Source organism: Festucalex cinctus, chromosome 3, assembly GCF_051991245.1.
Source record: "Festucalex cinctus isolate MCC-2025b chromosome 3, RoL_Fcin_1.0, whole genome shotgun sequence".
NCBI lineage: Eukaryota > Metazoa > Chordata > Actinopteri > Syngnathiformes > Syngnathidae > Festucalex > Festucalex cinctus.
Genome location: NC_135413.1, coordinates 28,687,591 through 28,708,741, shown reverse-complemented (window position 1 = coordinate 28,708,741; position 21,151 = coordinate 28,687,591). Strand labels below are relative to the sequence as shown.

General features: G+C 38.1%; 1 protein-coding gene across 1 annotated transcript in view; it reads left to right on the top strand.

Moving 5' to 3' along the window:
- Positions 1-21,151, top strand: part of plxnb2b (plexin b2b) — a 221,873-nt gene that overhangs the window by 158,311 nt on the left and 42,411 nt on the right. The window contains exons 5-16 of the mRNA XM_077517377.1: positions 346-534; positions 623-748; positions 4,923-5,023; positions 6,501-6,627; positions 9,867-10,026; positions 11,192-11,303; positions 12,877-12,991; positions 15,162-15,263; positions 15,347-15,442; positions 16,747-16,834; positions 16,974-17,158; positions 19,416-19,564. Of these exons, the coding sequence (XP_077373503.1) occupies positions 346-534; positions 623-748; positions 4,923-5,023; positions 6,501-6,627; positions 9,867-10,026; positions 11,192-11,303; positions 12,877-12,991; positions 15,162-15,263; positions 15,347-15,442; positions 16,747-16,834; positions 16,974-17,158; positions 19,416-19,564 (1,550 nt within the window). The remainder of the gene's footprint in view (positions 1-345; positions 535-622; positions 749-4,922; positions 5,024-6,500; positions 6,628-9,866; positions 10,027-11,191; positions 11,304-12,876; positions 12,992-15,161; positions 15,264-15,346; positions 15,443-16,746; positions 16,835-16,973; positions 17,159-19,415; positions 19,565-21,151) is intronic.

The window sequence follows — 21,151 nt, the reverse complement described above, 5'->3', positions numbered from 1 at the left end:
CTTGACTTGACCCCCTGCAAATTAAAAAGTTGAATTTGCTCATTTCATTTAATATATCAAATTTTCTTTTCTATTTGTTTTGTTGGAATATTTTTATTTTTATAATATGATAACATATTCATTTTGTTTTATTAATAATAATAATAATAATAATAATAATAATAATAACAATTATTATTATTATATATTTTTAAAATGCACCTGCATCACCTGAAAGTGCTATTTAGATCAGGATGACTTGACTTGACTTGACTTGAAACATGAAGCTTTAAAGTGGGCTTTTTTTCTTTTTTTTTCCACCTTCCACTCCGAATGTTGAAGTCTTTGTGTTCTTCTCCTGTACAGAAGGACACATTAGAACAGTACAAGTGCGGCGGGGATTTCCTGCCGACGCCTCTGGCCAGCAAGCCCCGATTCGCCTTGAAATCCAACGCGGTGTTGTCCAAAACGGGCCTTCTCACCGCGGTGGCCATCGCCGTGGAGAATGATCACACCGTCGCCTTCTTGGGCAACAACCAGGGAGAAGTCTTCAAGGTGGACTTGTCACACTCTTTTATATCACTTCACCTTTTTTTGAAAAACAATTAGACATCTTGTTGTCGTTTTTTTGTTTTTTCCACAGGTTCACCTGACGTCCACGTCATACGTGTACGGCAAGGCCCCCGGCGACACTTTGGGGGAGAAGGTGAACAAGCACCTTTTCTTCGACCGGGACCAAAGTCACCTGTACATCACCACAGACAAAAAGGTGCCTCAACTGCTTCTCATGCGCTGGTGTCTGTGGATCTCACTCTGCTTTATCTTTCCTTCCTTTCTTTAGTTTTTCCTCTGGTCTCTTGAGATCTTCTTAATTTGTTGGAATTTAGAGGTTTCTGGGGTTGGCGTAAGACTCTGATTTTGTAACCATGTGGATGGCAGGAGGTGTTTAGTTAGTGTGCTGGATTTCACTTTGATTTATATTTCTTTTCTTTGACCTTTCCTCTGGTCTCCTGACCTTCTGAACTTCACGACTCTGGCGAGACTCTGAAGTATCCGGTTAAGGTGAAGGGTAATGGGATTTTTATTAGGTTTAAGGTGAATTAATGGGTACAAATTTACACGTATTTACACGCACGCACACATATGCACAAAATTAAAAAAAAAAAAAAAAAAAAAAAAAGAAGCTTTCCTTCATTTTTGAAGAAGTTGATATGCAATATATTTACAGGACTAATTTAGTTGTAAAACTAATTCTGTTAAAAATAAGCTTCTCCCCAAGTTTGTTCAAACCCAAATTGAAAATGCAGATCAAAGGAAGTTTTACCCTTGAGCAAATATATTTTATCTCGGTTATCTAGAAATCAAAGATGGTTGTTTGCTCATTTGAGAGTTGGTGTTGGTATTCTTCCTCGGGCCATTGAAAGTGTTTTATTTATTAATATTCGTGAAGATAATCGATTGCGTGAATTTCATTTTCTTTTGTGACGGTCTAACTGAGTTTACTATGTTTAATTATTTATACAACATCACCCCGAAATGTGCTAATGGCCAGCTGAGGAAAAGATAAAATATTTTTGATTTTGACGTTAGTGTATATTAATTTCACTTGTTTTTTTTCTTTGTTTGTTTGTAAAGCTTGCAAAAGACGACAAGATAGACTATTTTATTATGATTGCTTTTTTTTTCTTTTTACTAAAGCGTGGACTTACCAATGTGGAGAAAAAATTTGACAGCAAAGTGGTTTTAATAATTTTATTCAGCCTTTCCAGACATTTGAATTCTGTACTGTCAACATATCATTCTATTATACTACCATCACAATTTCAATCCTTGACAATACACATCCATATTTTTTCCTATTCAGGCCTATTTTTACATATATCTCCATATGGATTCATGAATTCTATTTTACCTTTTTTTTATATATTTTTTTTATATATATAACAATAAATCAACCTACCTATAAACATTATCCCAAAGAATAAAAAAATAAAACAAACCAACCACAACAAAAGAAAGGGGTGGGGGTGGGGGCTGCAAGAGAGTGTCAACTTAAATTACCTTGATCCTCCTTTATCCAATTTAAGATGTATACTCCAGCCATTTATACCAGTCTTTTTCAAACTGTCCCTCCTTTAATCTGATTTTATATGTCAGTCTCTCCATATCCTGTGTAGCAAAGTGGTTTTAATGTTATAAAGTCATTTGAAAGTATTGATAAAGTCATATGAACATATTGATAAAGTTGTTCGAACATACTTCGTACAAATGTATTAGTACAACCTCGGCTAAACATGCTTTATATAATGCCACAGAGTATTGATTTGCACATGTGCAATTCTGCGCTAAAGCCACTTGACAGGTGGACAGTAAGTACCGTAAACATTGTATGTAGAAAATACGGTTTCAGGTCCAAGAAATTTTGCAACAAACATTTACTTACTTCATTTTCACTGTTGGTGAGTTTTGTTCATCTGCGATGTGGCTGTATTGTACAATTGTGCATCTGCATGTTTTTAGCATTTAGCATTTAGCATTTTATCAATACGGTCGAAAAACTTTGTGCTTAGTTCTAACGACACAGTCAGTCAAAACTGTTTACTCCACATTGGCAGTTCCATCCTCCTATAGTACCTTCATTTGATTGTTTTGTGTTTTATAAGCCCATGCGGTTTTGGCGCACACTATCGTATGCATGACAATAATAATGATGTGAATCATTCATTCACTCATATATTGTAGTTTGCCCTCACAACCGCATTCTGATTTACTGATCGTTAGCGTTTAAATTCCCGAATAGACGGAGATGGCGGTTGGTAATTTGTAGGTCTGCGGAAGGTGAGATGATGGTTTGTTCGTTTTTTTGCTACTTTCTCGTGATGTGCAGCTCGTTGTCGTGCTGAACAGGCGAGTCTATTTATCATATGCTATGCGCGACCACGGCTGAAGACAATTGGGGTTGCAATGAGACAATCATTACAAAAACAAAGAGTTCACAGCCCAAATGTTGGCACTTATAATGTCTCTTCGAGGAGGTACACGTGATGTTCTTCCATCGTTCTGCCAATAAAATGGAAAGACAAAATCATTCATGCCGCATAAAAAAGAAAAAAAAAACATTGAATATATTCAATGCACCTCCTCTGATGTTTATTTGCATGGCACTCAAGGCCAACCTGTGCATTACCTGCGGTGTTAAAAAAACAACAACATAATGGACACACACAAATTAATTTTCCAACCATCCCTGGGGGAAAATGTCGGAATTGTGTGCGCCAAGGAGGAAAGAGCTGTTTGCTGTGCCTGTCTGATAATCGACTGCTCATAAATTGTTTCTAAATCCCCGTCATATTCATGGCAGCGGTGGGGTTTTAACGCCGCTGACACCTTACCTCTGCACGGCTATAAAATCCCTCTCACACCCCCCACCAAAAAAAAAAAAAAAAAAAAAAATCACTTCTTTGCTTTTGCTGCGCCATAAAGCCAAAGCGTGCATGAAAAATACATCTGCCTCTGCCGTTATATGGCAGAAGAATCATATTTTGTGTCTTAAGTGGACCAAGAGACGGGACATCTGCGTGGTTTCTACCAGACAATCAGCAGTGATACATCTTTTCAAAAAAAAAAAATGCATTGTGTTGTTGCTGTCTAATGAAAAGGATGTATAAATATTAGGGGTGTCAGACGATTACAAATTTTAATCATAATTAATCGCATGACTTCAAATAGTTAACTCACTCTGTTCTAAATGTACAATAAAATATTTTTTTTTCTACATTTTCATACTCTTGTTAACATAAAAGTGGAAAAAATGTTGAATAGAAATTTGGCTGCATCTTTTAATCATTGATAGAATAATTTCATAATTCATAAAGATTAGTAAAAAAAAAAATCAAAAGGTGTACTTTACAGTAAAAAAAAAAATGTGTGATTGATTTGTGTTGCAGTCATACTTCTGTCACTAGATGTCATACTTGCATTTGCAAGACATTGGTAACAGCTCAGGGCATTTCTTTCCCTTCATATTAAGCGCTATCTCATCTTTAACATGAAGTAACTTGTGAAACTGCACATTTTTAAAATTGTAAAATAAAACTTGACTCCAGTCTCCACAAATATATGCATTATAATTAAATATATTACTGCTAAATTTTACCGGCGGTCATTAATCGAGCGTTAAAAAAAATGAGTGGTGTTTAATTAACTCAAAATTCACACACTAATTTTGACCTCCCTAATATTTTTTTTTTATTATTATTAAAAAAAAAAGCAACAACTCAAGTTTCAAATTTATTTTCACTGTCCAATAAAAACATCCGTTCGTGGGGGATTCCAGTTTAACCTCATCTGTCATCCTCATGTGTCACTGTTGCAAAGAGGAAGTGACTTGGAGTCCATCCCTGATGCATCCCACCTCAAATCCACTATCAAATCTACATCATGTGTTTTATCACTGTTGTTATGATTTTGACCCCTTGTTTCCAATGTGTGCACATCAGAACAGGGCTCGTTGAGTTAAAGCCAGAAATGATGAAGCGCTAACTGTTTAATTCTTTACATCATCTTTAATTAAGTACATTTTTAGTGTATGGTTTTCTAAAGTACAATAGTGTTGTTTTATGAAAAGACGTGTTCTTTAGGGACTAGAGCGGATTAATAGAGTTGACATTCACTGTATTTGTCCTGTACTGTATTGCCACTGGAGACGTCTTACATCACGTTAGTGCGTGATTTCAACTGATGTGGACAGCAGTGGCGATACCACAGGATTTTAAATGGAACAAATAGATTTTGACTCCCCGAGGGCGGGACAAAAGTAAGCGCTCGATTATTCAAGGAGGCTTCTTTGTGGCATCCCGTGCCTCCGGAGCCTCGCCTGCCGTGCCGGTCGTCTTCCCTCGGGTGACTGCTGACTGATTATGTGACGTGTGCTCATGCCGCAGATCACCAAGGTGCCCGTGGAGACGTGCCTGCAGAAGAAAGACTGCCATTCCTGCGTCAATATGAGGGACCCTTACTGTGGCTGGTGTGTGCTGGAGGGCAGGTGAGAAACAATCAAGCACACATTCATGCACACGCACCCCAATACACACACGCACACACGCACAGAGGCGAAGTTCCAACTCTCCAACACATGGGAGTGTTTTCTTTCCACAGTGTTTTACGGCGGACGTTTTTACTAACCCACATTGTTAATATCCCGTCTCTTGCTCAGTGCAGCCAGCAGAAATTAAAGCAGTTTGTCAGCCGCGTGCGGCGAAATGCACTCTCGCCGGCTTCTATTCATGCGTACAATGCTGATGTTTGCCACATATTTGCCTGGATTGATTGGGGAGATCAATAGCTGTCACATCAACCTGAAGCTTCATTTTGTAAGACTGCATATTATATTGCTACGATCAGAGCTATTTTCAGCCCCAGTTAGTGGGATGGATGGATGGATGGATGGATGGATGGATGGATGGATGGACGGATGGATGGATGATGGATGGATGGATGGATGGATGAACGGACGGACAGACGGACGGACAGACAGTTAAGTGTAGTAGCTAGCTAGCTCGCTGGCTAACTTTATAAGACTGGATGGATGGATGGATGGACACAGTTACGTGTAGTAGCTAGCTAGCTGGCTAAATTTACAAGACAAAATGGATGGACAGATGGACAAACACAGTTAAGTGTAGTAGCTAGCTGGCTAACTTTATAAGACAGGATGGATGGATGGATGAACGGACGGACGGACGGACAGACAGTTAAGTGTAGTAGCTAGCTAGCTCGCTGGCTAACTTTATAAGACTGGATGGATGGATGGATGGATGGATGGATGGACACAGTTACGTGTAGTAGCTAGCTAGCTGGCTAAATTTACAAGACAAAATGGATGGACAGATGGACAAACACAGTTAAGTGTAGTAGCTAGCTGGCTAACTTTATAAGACAGGATGGATGGATGGATGAACGGACGGACAGACGGACGGACAGACAGTTAAGTGTAGTAGCTAGCTAGTTAGCTGGCTAACTTTATAAGACTGGATGGATGGATGGATGGATGGATGGACGGACGGATGGATGGATGGATGATGGATGGATGGATGGATGAATGAACGGACGGACGGACAGACGGACGGACAGACGGACGGACAGACAGTTAAGTGTAGTAGCTAGCTAGCTAGCTGGCTAACTTTATAAAACTGGATGGATGGATGGATGGATGGATGAACGGACGGACAGACGGACGGACAGACAGTTAAGTGTAGTAGCTAGCTAGCTAGCTGGCTAAATTTATAAGACTGGATGGATGGATGGATGGATAGATAGATAGATAGATATCTGTACTGACAGGTGCACTGTATCCGGTTGTTTTTTCTAACGGCACATTGTGGAAACATCTATCAGCATTTCTGAAGCCTTGGAAATGGGGGGTTTTGTCTTTTGTGCGAGCTGGTGTTTGAGCTGTGGAACTGACGCGTTGGTGTCTGCGTGTGTGCGCGCGTGTGGAATTGTTCACGCTGCGCGTGCAGGTGCACCAGGAGGTCTGAGTGCCGACGGGCAGAGGAGAAGAATGGCTGGCTGTGGAGCCCGAGGCAGCAATGTGTCAAGATCGTCTCCTTCTACCCTCCCAACCTCTCCTGCAAAAAGAGCCAGAAGGTAGCGCTTTCTCCTCTTTCTGTCTTTGTTCCGTCTGTTTGTTCTTCCACACAGTCGGCGTGATGAACGGTCGCCACTGTGGATCCAAAAAGCCGGGGCTCAGGTTCATTCCTGCTCCGTATCGATCCGTCCGCAACCCAGCCAAAAAAAAAAAAACTGGCTTATTATAACTGACCCGTTGAAGATGGAGAGAATCCATTTCTTCTTTCTTTTCCACTTTCTACCTCTTGTGTTTGCCTTTTTTTTTTGTATACGTGTTGGAAAACAGAGCACCTTTTTGGACACAAAGTATGTGAACGGCAGAAGAACAGCACACACGCAGGGATGTCGGATGGTGTGAATAATTTGCATTTCCAAGTTGCAGTCAACAACATGTTTGACAATAGAATTTTCAAAATTAAAAGATATTTTAAACATGGACTTCCCGGTTCCACGTTTTTCATCAGATTTATACCGTTAGATATTTGCCCGATGATTTAACTCCGGTTCTTCTTTATATCATGCAATGTAGAAGGTGTTGAATTGGTTGTATGTTCCAAAAATACAGGAAAACTAACAATACCATCTAACCTGTAACGTGCCGTTGTTGGCAATACTCCCTAATGAACAACCAATCATGCTAGCAATGTGATTTGATGACATTTCCTTGGGCAGAGATGAAAGGGAGGGGAAGGGAGGGAATAAAGTCAAGTCAGGCTACGTTAAAAAAAATTGCTAGCAGCTTCAAGACTGTAAACAACTCTACCTTTTAATTTGACATTCTTTTTTTATGTGTGAAAATGTGGGAATTTTGAAAATGTCAGAAATATTTCGATGTATGTCCTGAATGTTTCCGATGGACAGCGAAATGTTACCGGTTTGGTGTTTGTATTTTTTGGAACGTCTAATCAATTAAACGCCTTTGATATCGCATGACATGAAGAAGAGAGCTTTCTAATTCCAAATGTTTAACTTTTGTTGCTAAATCACCGGTCAAGTAACTTTTTTTTTAAGTCAAACAACATCCTGGTGAGTGTTAGCGCCTTTTGTTGTTGCTATTTGTTGTTGAGTGTTGTTGAGCTTTCCAACCTCAAACTTCATGCTAACAGTTGCTAGCGCTGCATCTGTCTGTTGGTCCCCTCTCAAAGTACTTACGAACAATGTTACTGCTTTTGCCATGTCTTTGTTGTTACTCTTTTTCTGTCTGTTTTGTCCCCCTCGAAAGCACCTACAGTATAACTAGCTATTGTTGTTGTCCTTTGCTTTTTACTATTTTCTCTTTCTACTTTGTTGTTCTGCTCTCAAACTGCATACAAGCATGTCGGGATGGGAATTCAGTTCTTCTTTAGAGCCGGGTTGCCACTAATTTGACTCCTTGGAATCGTTTGTTAGCTTGCCTGACAATTCCGCTTATCGATTCCTCTTAGAAAAAAAAAAGAAAAACTAGCGCTTTAATTGACCGGGTCTCCGCCGCTTTCACGCCTCGTTCTCAGGTGTGATTCAGCCGATGCGGCGTGAGGGCGTGAGAGGAAGAGATAGGGGGGGACAAAAATAACTCGCACTGTGATCGGGGCTTGGATGCTGTGAGTGCCTCGTTGTTGGCCCTGATTGGTGGTTTGAATGACAGAAGAGTGCGAAGATTGTAGAGAAGAAAATTCCAAGTGTTGACAACCCGTCGTCACGAGAGACATCCGAGTGACGCCTCGCTCAGGTGTGTCTCGAGAGGATCCTGGCTAAAAAAATAGATTTTTACTATTGCACGAAAATAATTTTACGCAAGATAACTGTGCCTCACATAATTAACTCATTCACTGAAAGCCATTTTTACTAAAGCAACCCCCTTCGCTCCCGGCTGTTTTCCTAGATTTTGACTGATTTTGCAAAGCCCACAGAATTATTTCTATAAAAACAGGGAACGTACCAAAAGAAAGATTTGAGTCTTTTCCTTCATCTGGAGAAAAAAAAAAAAGTATATTTCTATCTGTTTCCATTTTGCAGCAATTAGCATCAGAATTTTCATGATTATTCACAAATCCGCTTAGAACTATGGGGAAATCAGCTAGTTTTAACATGGCCCTGGTTGATCTCTTATACTCTGCTGCCACTTGTTGGCCATTTTTGTAATACTACTATTGCTTCAACCGTTTTCTCCAGTAGAGAGGTTGTATCAAAGCCTTCTGTATGCACTAGCATAAAAAAACAAAACAAAAAAAACGTATAAATACGTGTTTGAGACCCTTTAAAAAAAATTAGGGCTGTCAAAGTTAAAGCGTTAATAGATTAATTAATCACAGAAAAATGTCGCATTAATCACGTATTGACGCATATTAATCGCACTATTTTTTTGACCGCACTTGAACCTTGAATGTTGTTCCAAAATGAGCGGGGTGACTCCAGTTGGTGTGCTCGGTGGTAAATTTCGCTTTAAAAAACACCCCGACGGGACTTTAGATAAAAAGTAATTTATGTTTAATTAATAATTGTTGAATTGCACCCAATTGATATGATGCTGTTACGCATGCATAATGCAAATGTACGTGCATTTAATCAATGTTTGCGAATGACATTCAGATAATAAAATGTGTTCATGTTAAAATATTACGGTATTTTGTGTTTATTTTATATTGGGCGAATATGCAAGTAATTTAGCTGATTAATCGTGATTAATCAAAATTAAAAAGTGTGATTAATCAGATTAAAATTTTAATCGTTTGACAGCACTAATAAATATCCCCAAAAAGTGACATATATATATATATATATATATATATATATATATATATATATATGTATACACACTAGGTGGATTGAAAGAGAGCATGATATCGTTGCAGGATTGTTCTCAGTCTCAAGAAAAGTTTCTGTATCAGTTGGGCTTAAAAGCCCAAACATGTTTGTTTTTTTTCCTCTCTGGGCCGATAAGATTGGAACTGGATAGTTTCCTCAGGCACTCTGATATCTTGCATTGACCATTTTGGCGCTCTTGACATACTTTTGAGAAGAAAGTCGCTTACTTCCCCTCATGGATGCATCATTACAGATTACGAGTGATTCCTGCATATGTTGTATCTTCTGTCTGACATTGGAGATATTAACACATTCACTGGCAGCCCAGCAAAAATGCATCATTTGACGTATTTTTCCGTCAATGGCAGTGAATGAGTTAAAAGAGTTCAAGCAAACATAGCTCTTCTTCAAACTAAGATAATTGTACAAAATAACGTAAACGACTCTCTTGTCGACATCCCGTTGCGTCCTAGGTGAAGATCAACATTCCTTCCTTACCCGCCATCGGCCCGTCAGACCGCCTGCAGTGCTCCTTCAAGTCGTTCCAGAGCGACGGCGTCATGTCCGACTCGGGTCAGGTGTCGTGCGACCTGCCCCACCCGTCGCTCATCCCGCACACCAGCGGCCACCAAGGTACGCTACGGCTCGGGCGCCATTTTTTATTTAATCGCCCCAAGGGGGAGTTGTATTCATAAATAAATGACTGTCTTGCAATATAAATGAGCCCACCTTTATTAAATATAAAGCAGGGGAAAATATGCGCTCGTACTGAGAGAATCGCTGCAATTACACAATTAAAAGAATATGTATTGTTTAGAGCAGGGGTGTCCAAACTTTTTCATTGGAGGGCCACATACAGAAAATCAGAAGGACGCATGGGCCACATAATGTTATGAAGAGAAATTGCACAAATAATTTAATTATGCTTTTGCATATTTAGAAAAATGCTACAGTATATAAACCAATTTATTTGTAATATGGCAGTAGGGTTATTATAGTTTTGGAATTTTTCATTTTAGTTAGTTTTTAGTAGTTTTCATGGTGGTTCTGTTAGTTTTTATTAGTTTAGCTTTTTGAAAAATGCCTAGTTTTAGTTTAGTTTGTTAGTTTCAGTATTAGTATTATTTTTATTTTTATTTTATTTTTTTATGTGTATTACTTGTGCGCAATATTTTAAAATCACCAACGTCATCTAAAGGTGCTTTTCTATTGGCTGCTGCTAGATGACGTTACATCTGTGTGACGTCATTATTCCGGTTTATATCAAAATAAATCTACTAAAAATCACATTTCAAATCACCCCCAAAGGCTCATGCAATAAATTAATTACCAAAGACTAAAACGAAGGAAATGTTTGCTATAATTATAGTTTAAAATGTAGTTTCATTTACTTTTCGTTTTTTAAAAAGCATTTTCGTTTTTATTTTATTTTGGTAAAAATGTTGTTGTTTTTTCATTTTAGTTTTAGTTTTATCATTAGTTTTAGTGAACTAAAATAACCTTTAATGGCACCTGTTTTTCGATACCCTCCCTTCTTACTTTGACCATATACAAACATTATTTTATTTGAACTGAGTCAAATGCCATTTTTAGCATATGTCGCGGGCCACTGAAAAATGGCCGCAAATGGCCCCCGGGCCGTAGTTTGGACACCACTGGTTTAGAGCAAACACTTTTCCTTGTACTACTAAACAAGTACTACTTATAAGTGTACTACTAAAAAACATCGACAACTACTGCCTCTGCAACTCATCAGGGTTCAAAGGTCAATGGTAAGCATCCCCGCGTGTCCCGACAGACTATGTGGCCGTGCCGGTGAAGATCTTGGTCAACGAGACGGTGGAATTGGCGACACGCGACTACCAGTTCTACAACTGCGCGGCCACCGTCATGAAGTCGGAGAACACGCCGTGAGTGCCACTCGTCACTCAGACATCCTGCTGGCATGTGTGTGCGTGTGCGTGTGCGCGTGTAGGTGCACAGTCAAGCAGATGAATGGAAATGGTAATGCATACTGCATTTTCCCCCACTTTTTTTTTTTTGTATTATTATTACCAAGCGCTGAAATTGCCCGTTTCCTTTTCATTAATCAAAGCAGGAAAGTCGATTCCACCATGTTTTCTTTTTTGCTTTCAATTTTTCCCCTTTTTCATGCTGCGGCGCTCGTGATGAACGAGCTTTGCTTTATGTGACATGGGCCAGATCCATTTTGCTGTCAGCGACATGGATTTTCATGCCTGATGCCCTTTGATGAGTTTGCACGTTTTAAACGTGTACTTTTTATCATGTGAGATTGCATTTAACCACTCGGTCGCCCGGTCTGCCTCTCAATGTTAAGGTTCCGGGTTCGAATCCCAGTTCTGAGCTTGTGTGTGTGGAGTTTGCGTGTTCTCTCTGGCTTCCTTCCACATTCCAAAAAGCACATTTAAACTCTGAAATGTCCATTAGGTGTGAATGTGAGTGTGAATTGTTGACCAAAATGATGACATCATTATACTGATAAGAGAAATACGACAGTGATATACTATATGGAGAACCAAAATTGCTCAAATTAAAAATAAATAAATGAATAAATAAAAAACAAAAGTGAAAATAAAAACAGATACACAAATATATTTCAAATATTAAATCCAAAAAATAAATACATACATATATATATATACATATATGTATATATATATATATATGTATGTGTATATATGTATGTATATATATATATATATATATATATATATATATATATATATATATATATATATATATATATATATATATATGTTTATATATGTATATGTAAAATAAAAATAAATATAACAATAGAATTAAATATCAATAAAAAAATAATGAGAATTATTCAAATGAGGGGCGGTCCTAAAACGGGTCAGTGAGCAAGGAAGACCCGATTAGGATCGCCCCCTCATTTGAATAACATTTTGTCCTAACAGAGCATCTGCAGCATAAAATAAATAAAAGTGACAGCAAAGTATTTGTATTTATCGATTGATATATTCATTTTTTTAAATTTATTTCCACATTTATTTTATATTTACTTTTAATTTTTGAATCTCATTTCTTATTGTTTTATAACTTTACTTTTATTTATTTATTTATGTATTCTATTGTTTTATTGCCATTTATATTTATTTTTTGTATTTAATTTTTGAATTACATTTTTATATTAGTTTTTATTTATTTATTCATTTATTTATTGATATATATGTATATATTTTGTTGTTTTTATTGCCATTTATATTTATTTTTTGTATTAAATTTTTGAATTACATTTTTATATTCGTTTTTATTTATTTATTTATTTATTTATTTATTTATTTATTTATCTATTCATTTATTTATTTATTCATTTATTCATTTATTTATTTTTAATTTTGACAGTTTTGGTCCTCCAAAATACAAATGGTCGTCTCACAGGTCAAAACATGAAGTGCACTCAAGCGCTACAAAATGTGAATCGTACGTTTGCAGGTGCATGTCGTGCGTGGCCAGTCCATGGGGCTGCCAGTGGAACACGAACGACCACACCTGCAGCGACCTGGTCCTGGACGGCGTCCCGGCCCCTACCATCATCAAACACCGACAGGTTGGTCTCCTCGCCGGTGTCGCTCGACTCCCAAAAAGTTTCCGTCCTTCTAAATGGCGACTGAGAAAGTCATTTAAAAAGAAGAGTGAAAGTAATCCCGCTATCAGCCGTCGTCATCTTACGGGACATTTATTGGCGGCTGTGTCAATTTACAAGTCAGCAGATGTTCGCCTGATAGGCTTCCTATCTGTCGCTGCAGATGAGATTCTCCGTTACAGTGCAGTGCTTTCTGCATTTGCGTTGCAAACTGGGATGGTGCGCAGTAGAGCGCGGACCTCCGCCAAGGCCAAGCAATCCCAGATGCTTTTGGTTTGTTACCGAGTTTCCTTCCATGACAAGCTATGTGAATAGTTACATGCTAAAACACCGGAAAGCGCTGCAAAAATTCAAGCTGAGGTGATGTCATCATATATAAAACTTCACCTGGAGCACCGATTTCCAAACACAACACATTTGTGTGCTATGCAGTGGCGGTTCGAGCTTGAATGGTGCCCTGTGTGAGTTAAAGTAGAGCACATTTTGCAAATAGTGAAAGGAATTACATGGTAATGGTAAATGTAGTTGCTTTGTTGTTTCACTGAAGTAGAATGCATAGTTTTATGTGTTTTATGCTATAAAAGTGTTCAACTGCTATAAAAGCATGGAACCTATCAAAAGAAAGATTAAAGTCTCTTCTTTCATCAAGAAAAAAAAATATGTGTCCATCAGCTTCCGTTTTGCAGCAATTAGCATTAGAAGAGAGCTAAGTTTCATCAGTTTTCACAAATCTATTCAAAATTGTAAGTAATTGAGCTTTTTTTCTACATGGCCCTGGTTGATCTCCTTTGCTCTGCTGCCACCTGCTGGCTGTTTGTGTAATAACAACCATTTCTGCAACCGTTCTTTGCAGTTGAGAGGCTGAATCAAAGCCTTCTGTTTGCTCTAGCATTAAAACAAAACAAAACAAAACAAAACAAAACAAAAAACGTATAAATACGTCTTTGGGACACTTAGAACATAAAAAAAAACGGATTTACACGTTATTGGGATCAAATGAGTTAATTAGTCTACATAAACATCGATCGTTGTTCTTTGTCCGGTGTAATAACATTATTTATTGATTGATTGAATTTGTATTTTTTTAAATTATTATTATTATTATTATTATTATTATTATTATTATTATTATTAATAATAATAATAATAATAATAATAATAATAATAATAATAATTCAATCTCTGGTGTAATAACCTTATTTATTGATTGATTGAATTATTTTCAATTTTATTATCTGTTCTCATTGCTGCTGGACATGTCAATTTCCCAGAGGGAGCCATCCCAAAGTGATCAATAAAGTCAAGTCTCAGTCTAAGTCTTAATTAATAAATGTTTTTGAATTTGTTTGTATTATTTTCAAGTGTTTTTAAAGATACTGATGATGGTCTTGTGTAGGGGTGTGAATTGCCTCGTACCTGACGATTCGATTCGTATCACGATTCACAGGTCACGATTCGATTCGATACGATTAATCCCGATACGAATTTATAAGTCGATTGTTGCGATTTTTTTCCATTCAAATTTAGAAAATACTAATCAGTAAGCTTGTAGAGTGTAAGATTTATATGAAAATGTATTATTTATTTATCTGAAATTTCAGTCTTATCGAGGTTGTAATCTGTTTCATGTTTGAACAGCATTAAAATAAAATATTAAGGCTTAATGTTCCGTTCATATAACATTCTTCCATGCTCAAGGTGTGAATCCTAACCCGAAGTCAGACGTTTTGTTGAATATTTTTCCATTAAAAATGGAAGTTTAAAAATCGATTCACACACACAAAAAAAAAAAAAAAAAAAAAAAGGCAATGATGCTAAGACGTTGAATCGGTAAGACTACCGAATGAACAATTCTGAGCTCTTTTAAAAAAATAAAATAAAAAAATCAATTCAGCCGCCTATTGAATCGATTCGAGAATTGCGCGATGTAGTATCGCGATATATTGCCGAATAGATTTTTTTTAACACCCCTATTCTTGAATGTATGCCATGGAGGGAGGTTTTCTGTAATGTATCTTTGTCCACCAATCTTTGCCAGTGATGCATAGCGATAAGCAGGACAATGAATTTCTGTTATCAAAGTTTCTACCGCAATGACGTTGACCTTAACGTATTCGTTGTGGTGCCTCGCCAGGGAGCGCGGTGTCCTCAGTTCGAGAATCCCGACCCGATGTGGATCCCGGTGGGCTACAAGAAGTCAGTCAGCTTCGAGGGCATCAATCTGGACCTTTACCAGGTACGCCGCGTTTCACCCCTCTTCCACGCCGAGCTCCTTTCAAAAACGAGCTGGCTGGGTCATCCGCTCCGCGTGTCACTCAGGGTCGCGTTTTCACCATCGGCACGGAGCTCATGAAGAACGTGGAGGAAGAAGTCAACTTTGAGGACGTACCCTTCTACACCTTCAGTGGATTCAACGTGAGTTTTGGTCCGGCTCCAGTATAATTCAGTGCAATGTCGTCAGAGTTGTGAAATATTACTTTGGTTGGAGGTACACTCCATATGATTGTTCTTTTTTTTTTTCACTCTCCACTAGGGATGTAACGATATCCAAACATCACGATACGATATTATCACGACATGAAGGTCACAATACGATAATTATCACGATATTGTGGAGGGGTTGGTGATATTTAACTCATTCACTGCCATTGACGGAAAAAGACGTCAAATGATGCATTTTTTTCTGGTCTGGCAATGAATATGTTAAAACAGAAAAAACGAAAACTCAGCCTTTTACCATTGACTAACTCATTTTATCAAATGCACAGATGCGAAGAGTGATGCAATCCATTTGGGCAGTGGCGTAGTTAGGACTATTTGGGGGGGCGGCGGGGGGGGGGATGTCAGACAGAAGCCCCCTTAAATATTGTTAAGCTACATTATTTTTTTTAAACATGGTAAAAATCAATGAAGAAATTATAAATTGTTGATATAATGTATAGCAGAAGAAATTATAAATTGTTGATATAATGTATAGCAGGGGTGTCCAAACTTTTTCCTCTGAAGGCCACATACAGAAAAATAGAAAGATGCAAGGGCCACTTTGATTTTTTTTTTTTTTAGTTATTTATTAACACATTCATTGCCAGACCAGAAAAAAAAAATGCATCATTTGACATCTTTTTCCGTCAATGGCAGTGAATGAGTTAAAAAAGATCACAATATTGTCATAAAAAAAAAAGAGTGCATACTAAAAAAAGACCAATATTGTGCTTTTGTACATAACAGCAATGCATATAAATCACCTCCACTCTCTAATAACAATATTGAGGCACCTACTTACTAATGCAAGAACACATTGATCGCTTCACAAGCAAATTCGGTTCCCCTGACATCGGTTCCATCTGACAATTAGCATAGATTTTAAACATAGAAGGCCAAAACATCCCTAATGAAAATTAAATTGCACTAATACTAAAACTAGCCACTAGAGGGTGCTAGAAGTGCACAAATGGAAATCAACCTGACTTTCTGAACAGATGTGCTCCTTTTAAATATTGTGAACACGACGCCGCCGATATTGTGGCAGTTTCAATATCACGATATCACGATATTGCCCTTATCGTTACATGCCCACTCTCCACTGGAGCGGAGGTAGTCTACCGTGCAGTTGTAGCTTAAGGGCTTCAGTGCCAATAATCAGCGGATACCGCATTAATAATTCATGTTTTTTTCTTCCCACGATCTCTCTCTCTTTTTTTTTTATTTATTTTTTTTAGTTTTCCTATGATAAGTCGCCGGAGACCAACGTTGTTCTTTACGTGAAGGACAAGGAGCTGGGCAAGAAGATGGACAGCACCCTAAACGGTATGCTCACGCTTTTGAACTAACTTAACTGTGAATGTGCTAAAATAGCGAACACTGATGCCAGTTTTCCGTATCAGAAAGATACGATAGAGACGTTCATCATCGATACCCGTAAACATTTGTTTGTTTTCCGTTGCAGTCACCCTGTACAACTGCTCGGTGGGACGCGAGGACTGCAGTCTGTGTAAGAACGCCGACATCAAGTACAGCTGCGTGTGGTGCGCCAGGCACAGGGCGTGCGTGTACGAGCAGCTGTGCGCGCCCGACCAGCACCACGCCGAGGACCCCAAAGACGCCGAGTGCCCCGCCCCCCAGATCACTGACGTGAGTCGTGATTTTCCCACGTATTCATTTTACAGGCCGAAGCCGCGATATTATGCAAACAAATGTTAGTTTGTAAGAAGGCTGCGAGGATGGGATAATCAATTGTAGCGGTTTATTAAATCGTGTCCTTGTATGAAAAGCAGAAGTTTGTTTCTCCTTGAGGACCTCGCGAGAAAGCGCCGGATCAATGTTTTCTCGCCTCAGCCTTTTTGACGTTTAGAGGAAAAAAAAGGGAGAAAGAAGTCTGTCGGTAACTGTGCGAGGCCTCACCGAGGAAAAGATTGTATTCATTCAGCAGTCAAAAAGATCTACATGTTCCAACCTCTGCTGGCTCAACCAAGGCCAAACAAACAGACAAGCACTTTTTTTTTTAATGACTTTTACATGCATTATTAATACGTGAAAAACATCTCTCACTGATTTCATGTGTACAGTATAACGTTTTATTTTCAACTGCAGAATATATTTGCCGCGCAGGCTCATGAGAGCCAATACAAAAACAATTTTGCTACACATGAGATGAAAATTATGTGCTGCCTTGACCTTGGACTTGAATTTGTGCGGAAGACATGTGAAGTGAAATGAAATCAACTTATATTGAAATGAATGGAAATGCTATGAATCTGCTCCAGCTTCACAACACGCTAATCCATTTTTTTTGTAACATCCATCCATCCATCCATCCATTTTCTTGACCGCTTATTCCTCACAAGGGTCACGGGGGGTGCTGGAGCCTATCTCAGCTGGCTTTGGGCAGTAGGCGGGGGACACCCTGCACTAGTTGCCAGCCAATTGCTGTTTTTTAATTAAAAAAAAACAAGTTCTTTCCAATATTGTGCTTTCTAAAACATGCAACAACAACAACAGTTACTGTAAATACAATGTAAAGAATGACATAGTTTGTGCATTATAATTCAATGGACATTGTGCCGTTCATACACAGAAATGATAAGAAATAAACTGCAATAATGTTATTTTTTGCAGAGGATAAAGAATAGATACCTGTGAGTCAGAGTATTGTTTTCTACGGTATGTCTGCGAGTGTTCCTGCAGTTTGTGTTCAAATGCAAAGTTGTTTAAAGATATTAAAATACTGCATCAATGATGCCATCTTTGGAGCGAAAAGTGTGAGATTAAATGTACAAGTTTAAGGTTGAAATATTCCACCAAATTTCTAGACTACATTTTTTTGCAAATGCTATTTTTTTATGAGGAAAAAAATCATTTATAATGCAGTAATAATTTCGCCAGATTAAAGCTAGTGATGGGTAAGCATCCAGATATCGCTAATGGGCCAAAACCAGCCTTATTTTAAAGTATAGATTACTGATGGAGGCTGTTGATACCAGCCACTGGTACTTAAGGCAAAACAATTTGAAAGTACCGTATATTCCGCACTATAAGGTGCACCTCATTATAAGGCGCACCTTCAATGTATGACATATTTTAAAACTTTTTCCATATATAAGGCTGGGGTTAGGTTATGCATCCATTAGATGGTGCTGCGCTAAAGGGAATGTCAACAAAACAGTCCAATAGGTCAGTCGAACTTTATTAATAGATTACAAATCGGCTTTCTGTCAACTCCAAAATGAATAAACAGCTGTTTTATTATTTTCTCTGAGGTAAAGTATTAGTATTAGCTAGCGATCCAAGATGGCGGGATCTTCTGCGCATGCGCGTCACCGATCGTGCAGGGTCACCGATAGCGTCTTGACAGCGAGACCTGTTGCGGCTCAATATTGATCCATATATAAGGCGCACTGGATTATAAGGCGCATGGTCAGCTTTTGAAAAAATTGAAGGTTCTTATAGTGCGGAAAATACGGTACAAGTTCTCCTTTTCAGTAATTGACGCCATACTGCGGCAGTTTGAGGCATCGGTGAATAATCATTTGTCAGAAATATATCAAAAGTATTGTGACTCAGAGTGGGTAGTCGTACTGGTATCAGTCTGAAAAAGTGGTATATGATGTCCCTAATAAATAAATAAAAATAGCAGGAGAATCAATGTAAGGACAAAAGTTAGAATTTATCAGATTACATTGTTTTATGATATATAAATATTATGAGAAAAGCTGTAATTTGACAAGAATAAAGTCAGAGTATCAGGATAATAAAGTCAGAAATTCGTTGGTAAAAATGTTTTTACTTTTTACTGGGAACAGATGCAATATTGTTTGATTTTATGAGAATATAACTATACGTAGTATGTTGTTTAACATGCAATGACGTTCCTCCCGTCTTCGTCATGCAGATCATTCCTCGCTTCGGCCCCCTGCAAGGCGGCATCGCCATCACCATTCGCGGATCCAACCTGGGAATCCGCAAGGAAGACATTGAACACATCACGGTGGTCGGCGAGCCTTGCATTCACCAGCAGGACAAATACTCCGTCTCCACCAGGTAACTTCAGCTCGCACCTTTTCCGAACTTCGCTGAATTACGTCTTAAAAAAAAAAAAAAAAAAAAAAATGCATATCCTCAACAGAGGGGCCTTCACTCTTTTATAGACGAGTGACAGCATATCCAGTAAACGAGAAAAAGAAAAAAAAAAGTTGGTATTATGTGAGCAGAATCAAAATGTTGGGGAAAAAGTGAGTGATTTTATGAGATTAAAATATTAGCAGGATATATTGTCCTTCTCAAAAACAAAACATTATTTAAAAAAAAAAAAGTATAATTTTATGAGAATAAAGTCAGATTATTTGGAGATTATATAATATTCTAAGAGGGGGGGAAAAAAAAGAGTAAGATTGTATCAAAATCAAGTTGTGAAGTCAAAATTTTAGAAAAAGTCTAAATATTAGGAAATAAAGTCGGAATTTTTAGAGAGGAAAAGTTGTAATATAAAACATTGTCCGAATTAAAAATAGTCAATGAATAAAATCACATTTCTTTTATGACTTTGTCCTCATTTTTTTTACTTTGAAGTCACACGTTTAGTTGTTTACCAAGGGGGGGGGGGGGGGAAGGGACATTGTGGTTGGGGGAAGAAAAAAAAAAAAAAGAAAAGTCAAAACCGTCAGAGAATAATGTTGAAACATTTGGTGGAAAGTTTTGCAAGAATTAAGTCGGAAAAAAAAATAAAATAAATAACTTTTTTCCTGTGGGGGGAAAAAAAAAAAGTTTCATTTTACAGAGAGAGAAAAAAAAATCTTAATCAAAGTGTATTTATAAGCTTAATTTTTGAAATATTAACAAAAACAGTCAAACTTTACAAGAATAACATTGTAATTTTCCGAGAAAGACAGTGCATGGGAAGTTTAGATTATTATTATTATTTTTTTTTTTTTTTTTTTTTTAGTTTGAGGACCTGTCGTTTTTTAATTGTAGCGGTCGGGTAAATGTGGCGGAATAAAACGATGGCCCGCGATGAAGCGCAATAATAATGTGGACGAATGCGAATCCAGGGACTCAAATGGCCAAGCGGAATGTGCTCCTCAACATGTGGGGGGCCCATCAATCATTAAAATGTGGCTGCTGATGAATCCCAGCCATCGTTCCGCCTGCAAACAGGCCGATATGCATTCACGCAGCTCCTGGCAAAAATACCGGCCGGTGATTGATGGCCACGCGTTCGTCTTTTTTTTTTTTTCTTTTTTTTTTCTTTTTTTTTTTTTTTAAAGTGCTGCAGATGTGCCGTTGCGTCGTGTCCCAGAGGTTCGGCAAACAGTCAATGCATTTGAGTCACGAGGGTGTTGGAGCGTCACACAAATGGGCCGTGAAAAGGAAAGAGCGGCATTATTGCCCCGCAGATGCCGGCCACAAGTGTTGACATCTGCCGGGATGGACGGCCGAGGCTTTTATGGGCAAATTTCTTTGCACGGCCATCTGCAAACAGAGACGCGGCGCCGGATTTACGGGCGTGCTGGGAATGTTTCCACTCGTAAATCAGAAACTTTTTTTTGTCAACGTTCACCTGCGCCCCGTTTGACCAAAATTACATTTTATTAACCTCAAGGTGATAAAGCTATATTTTTTTTCCCTTCA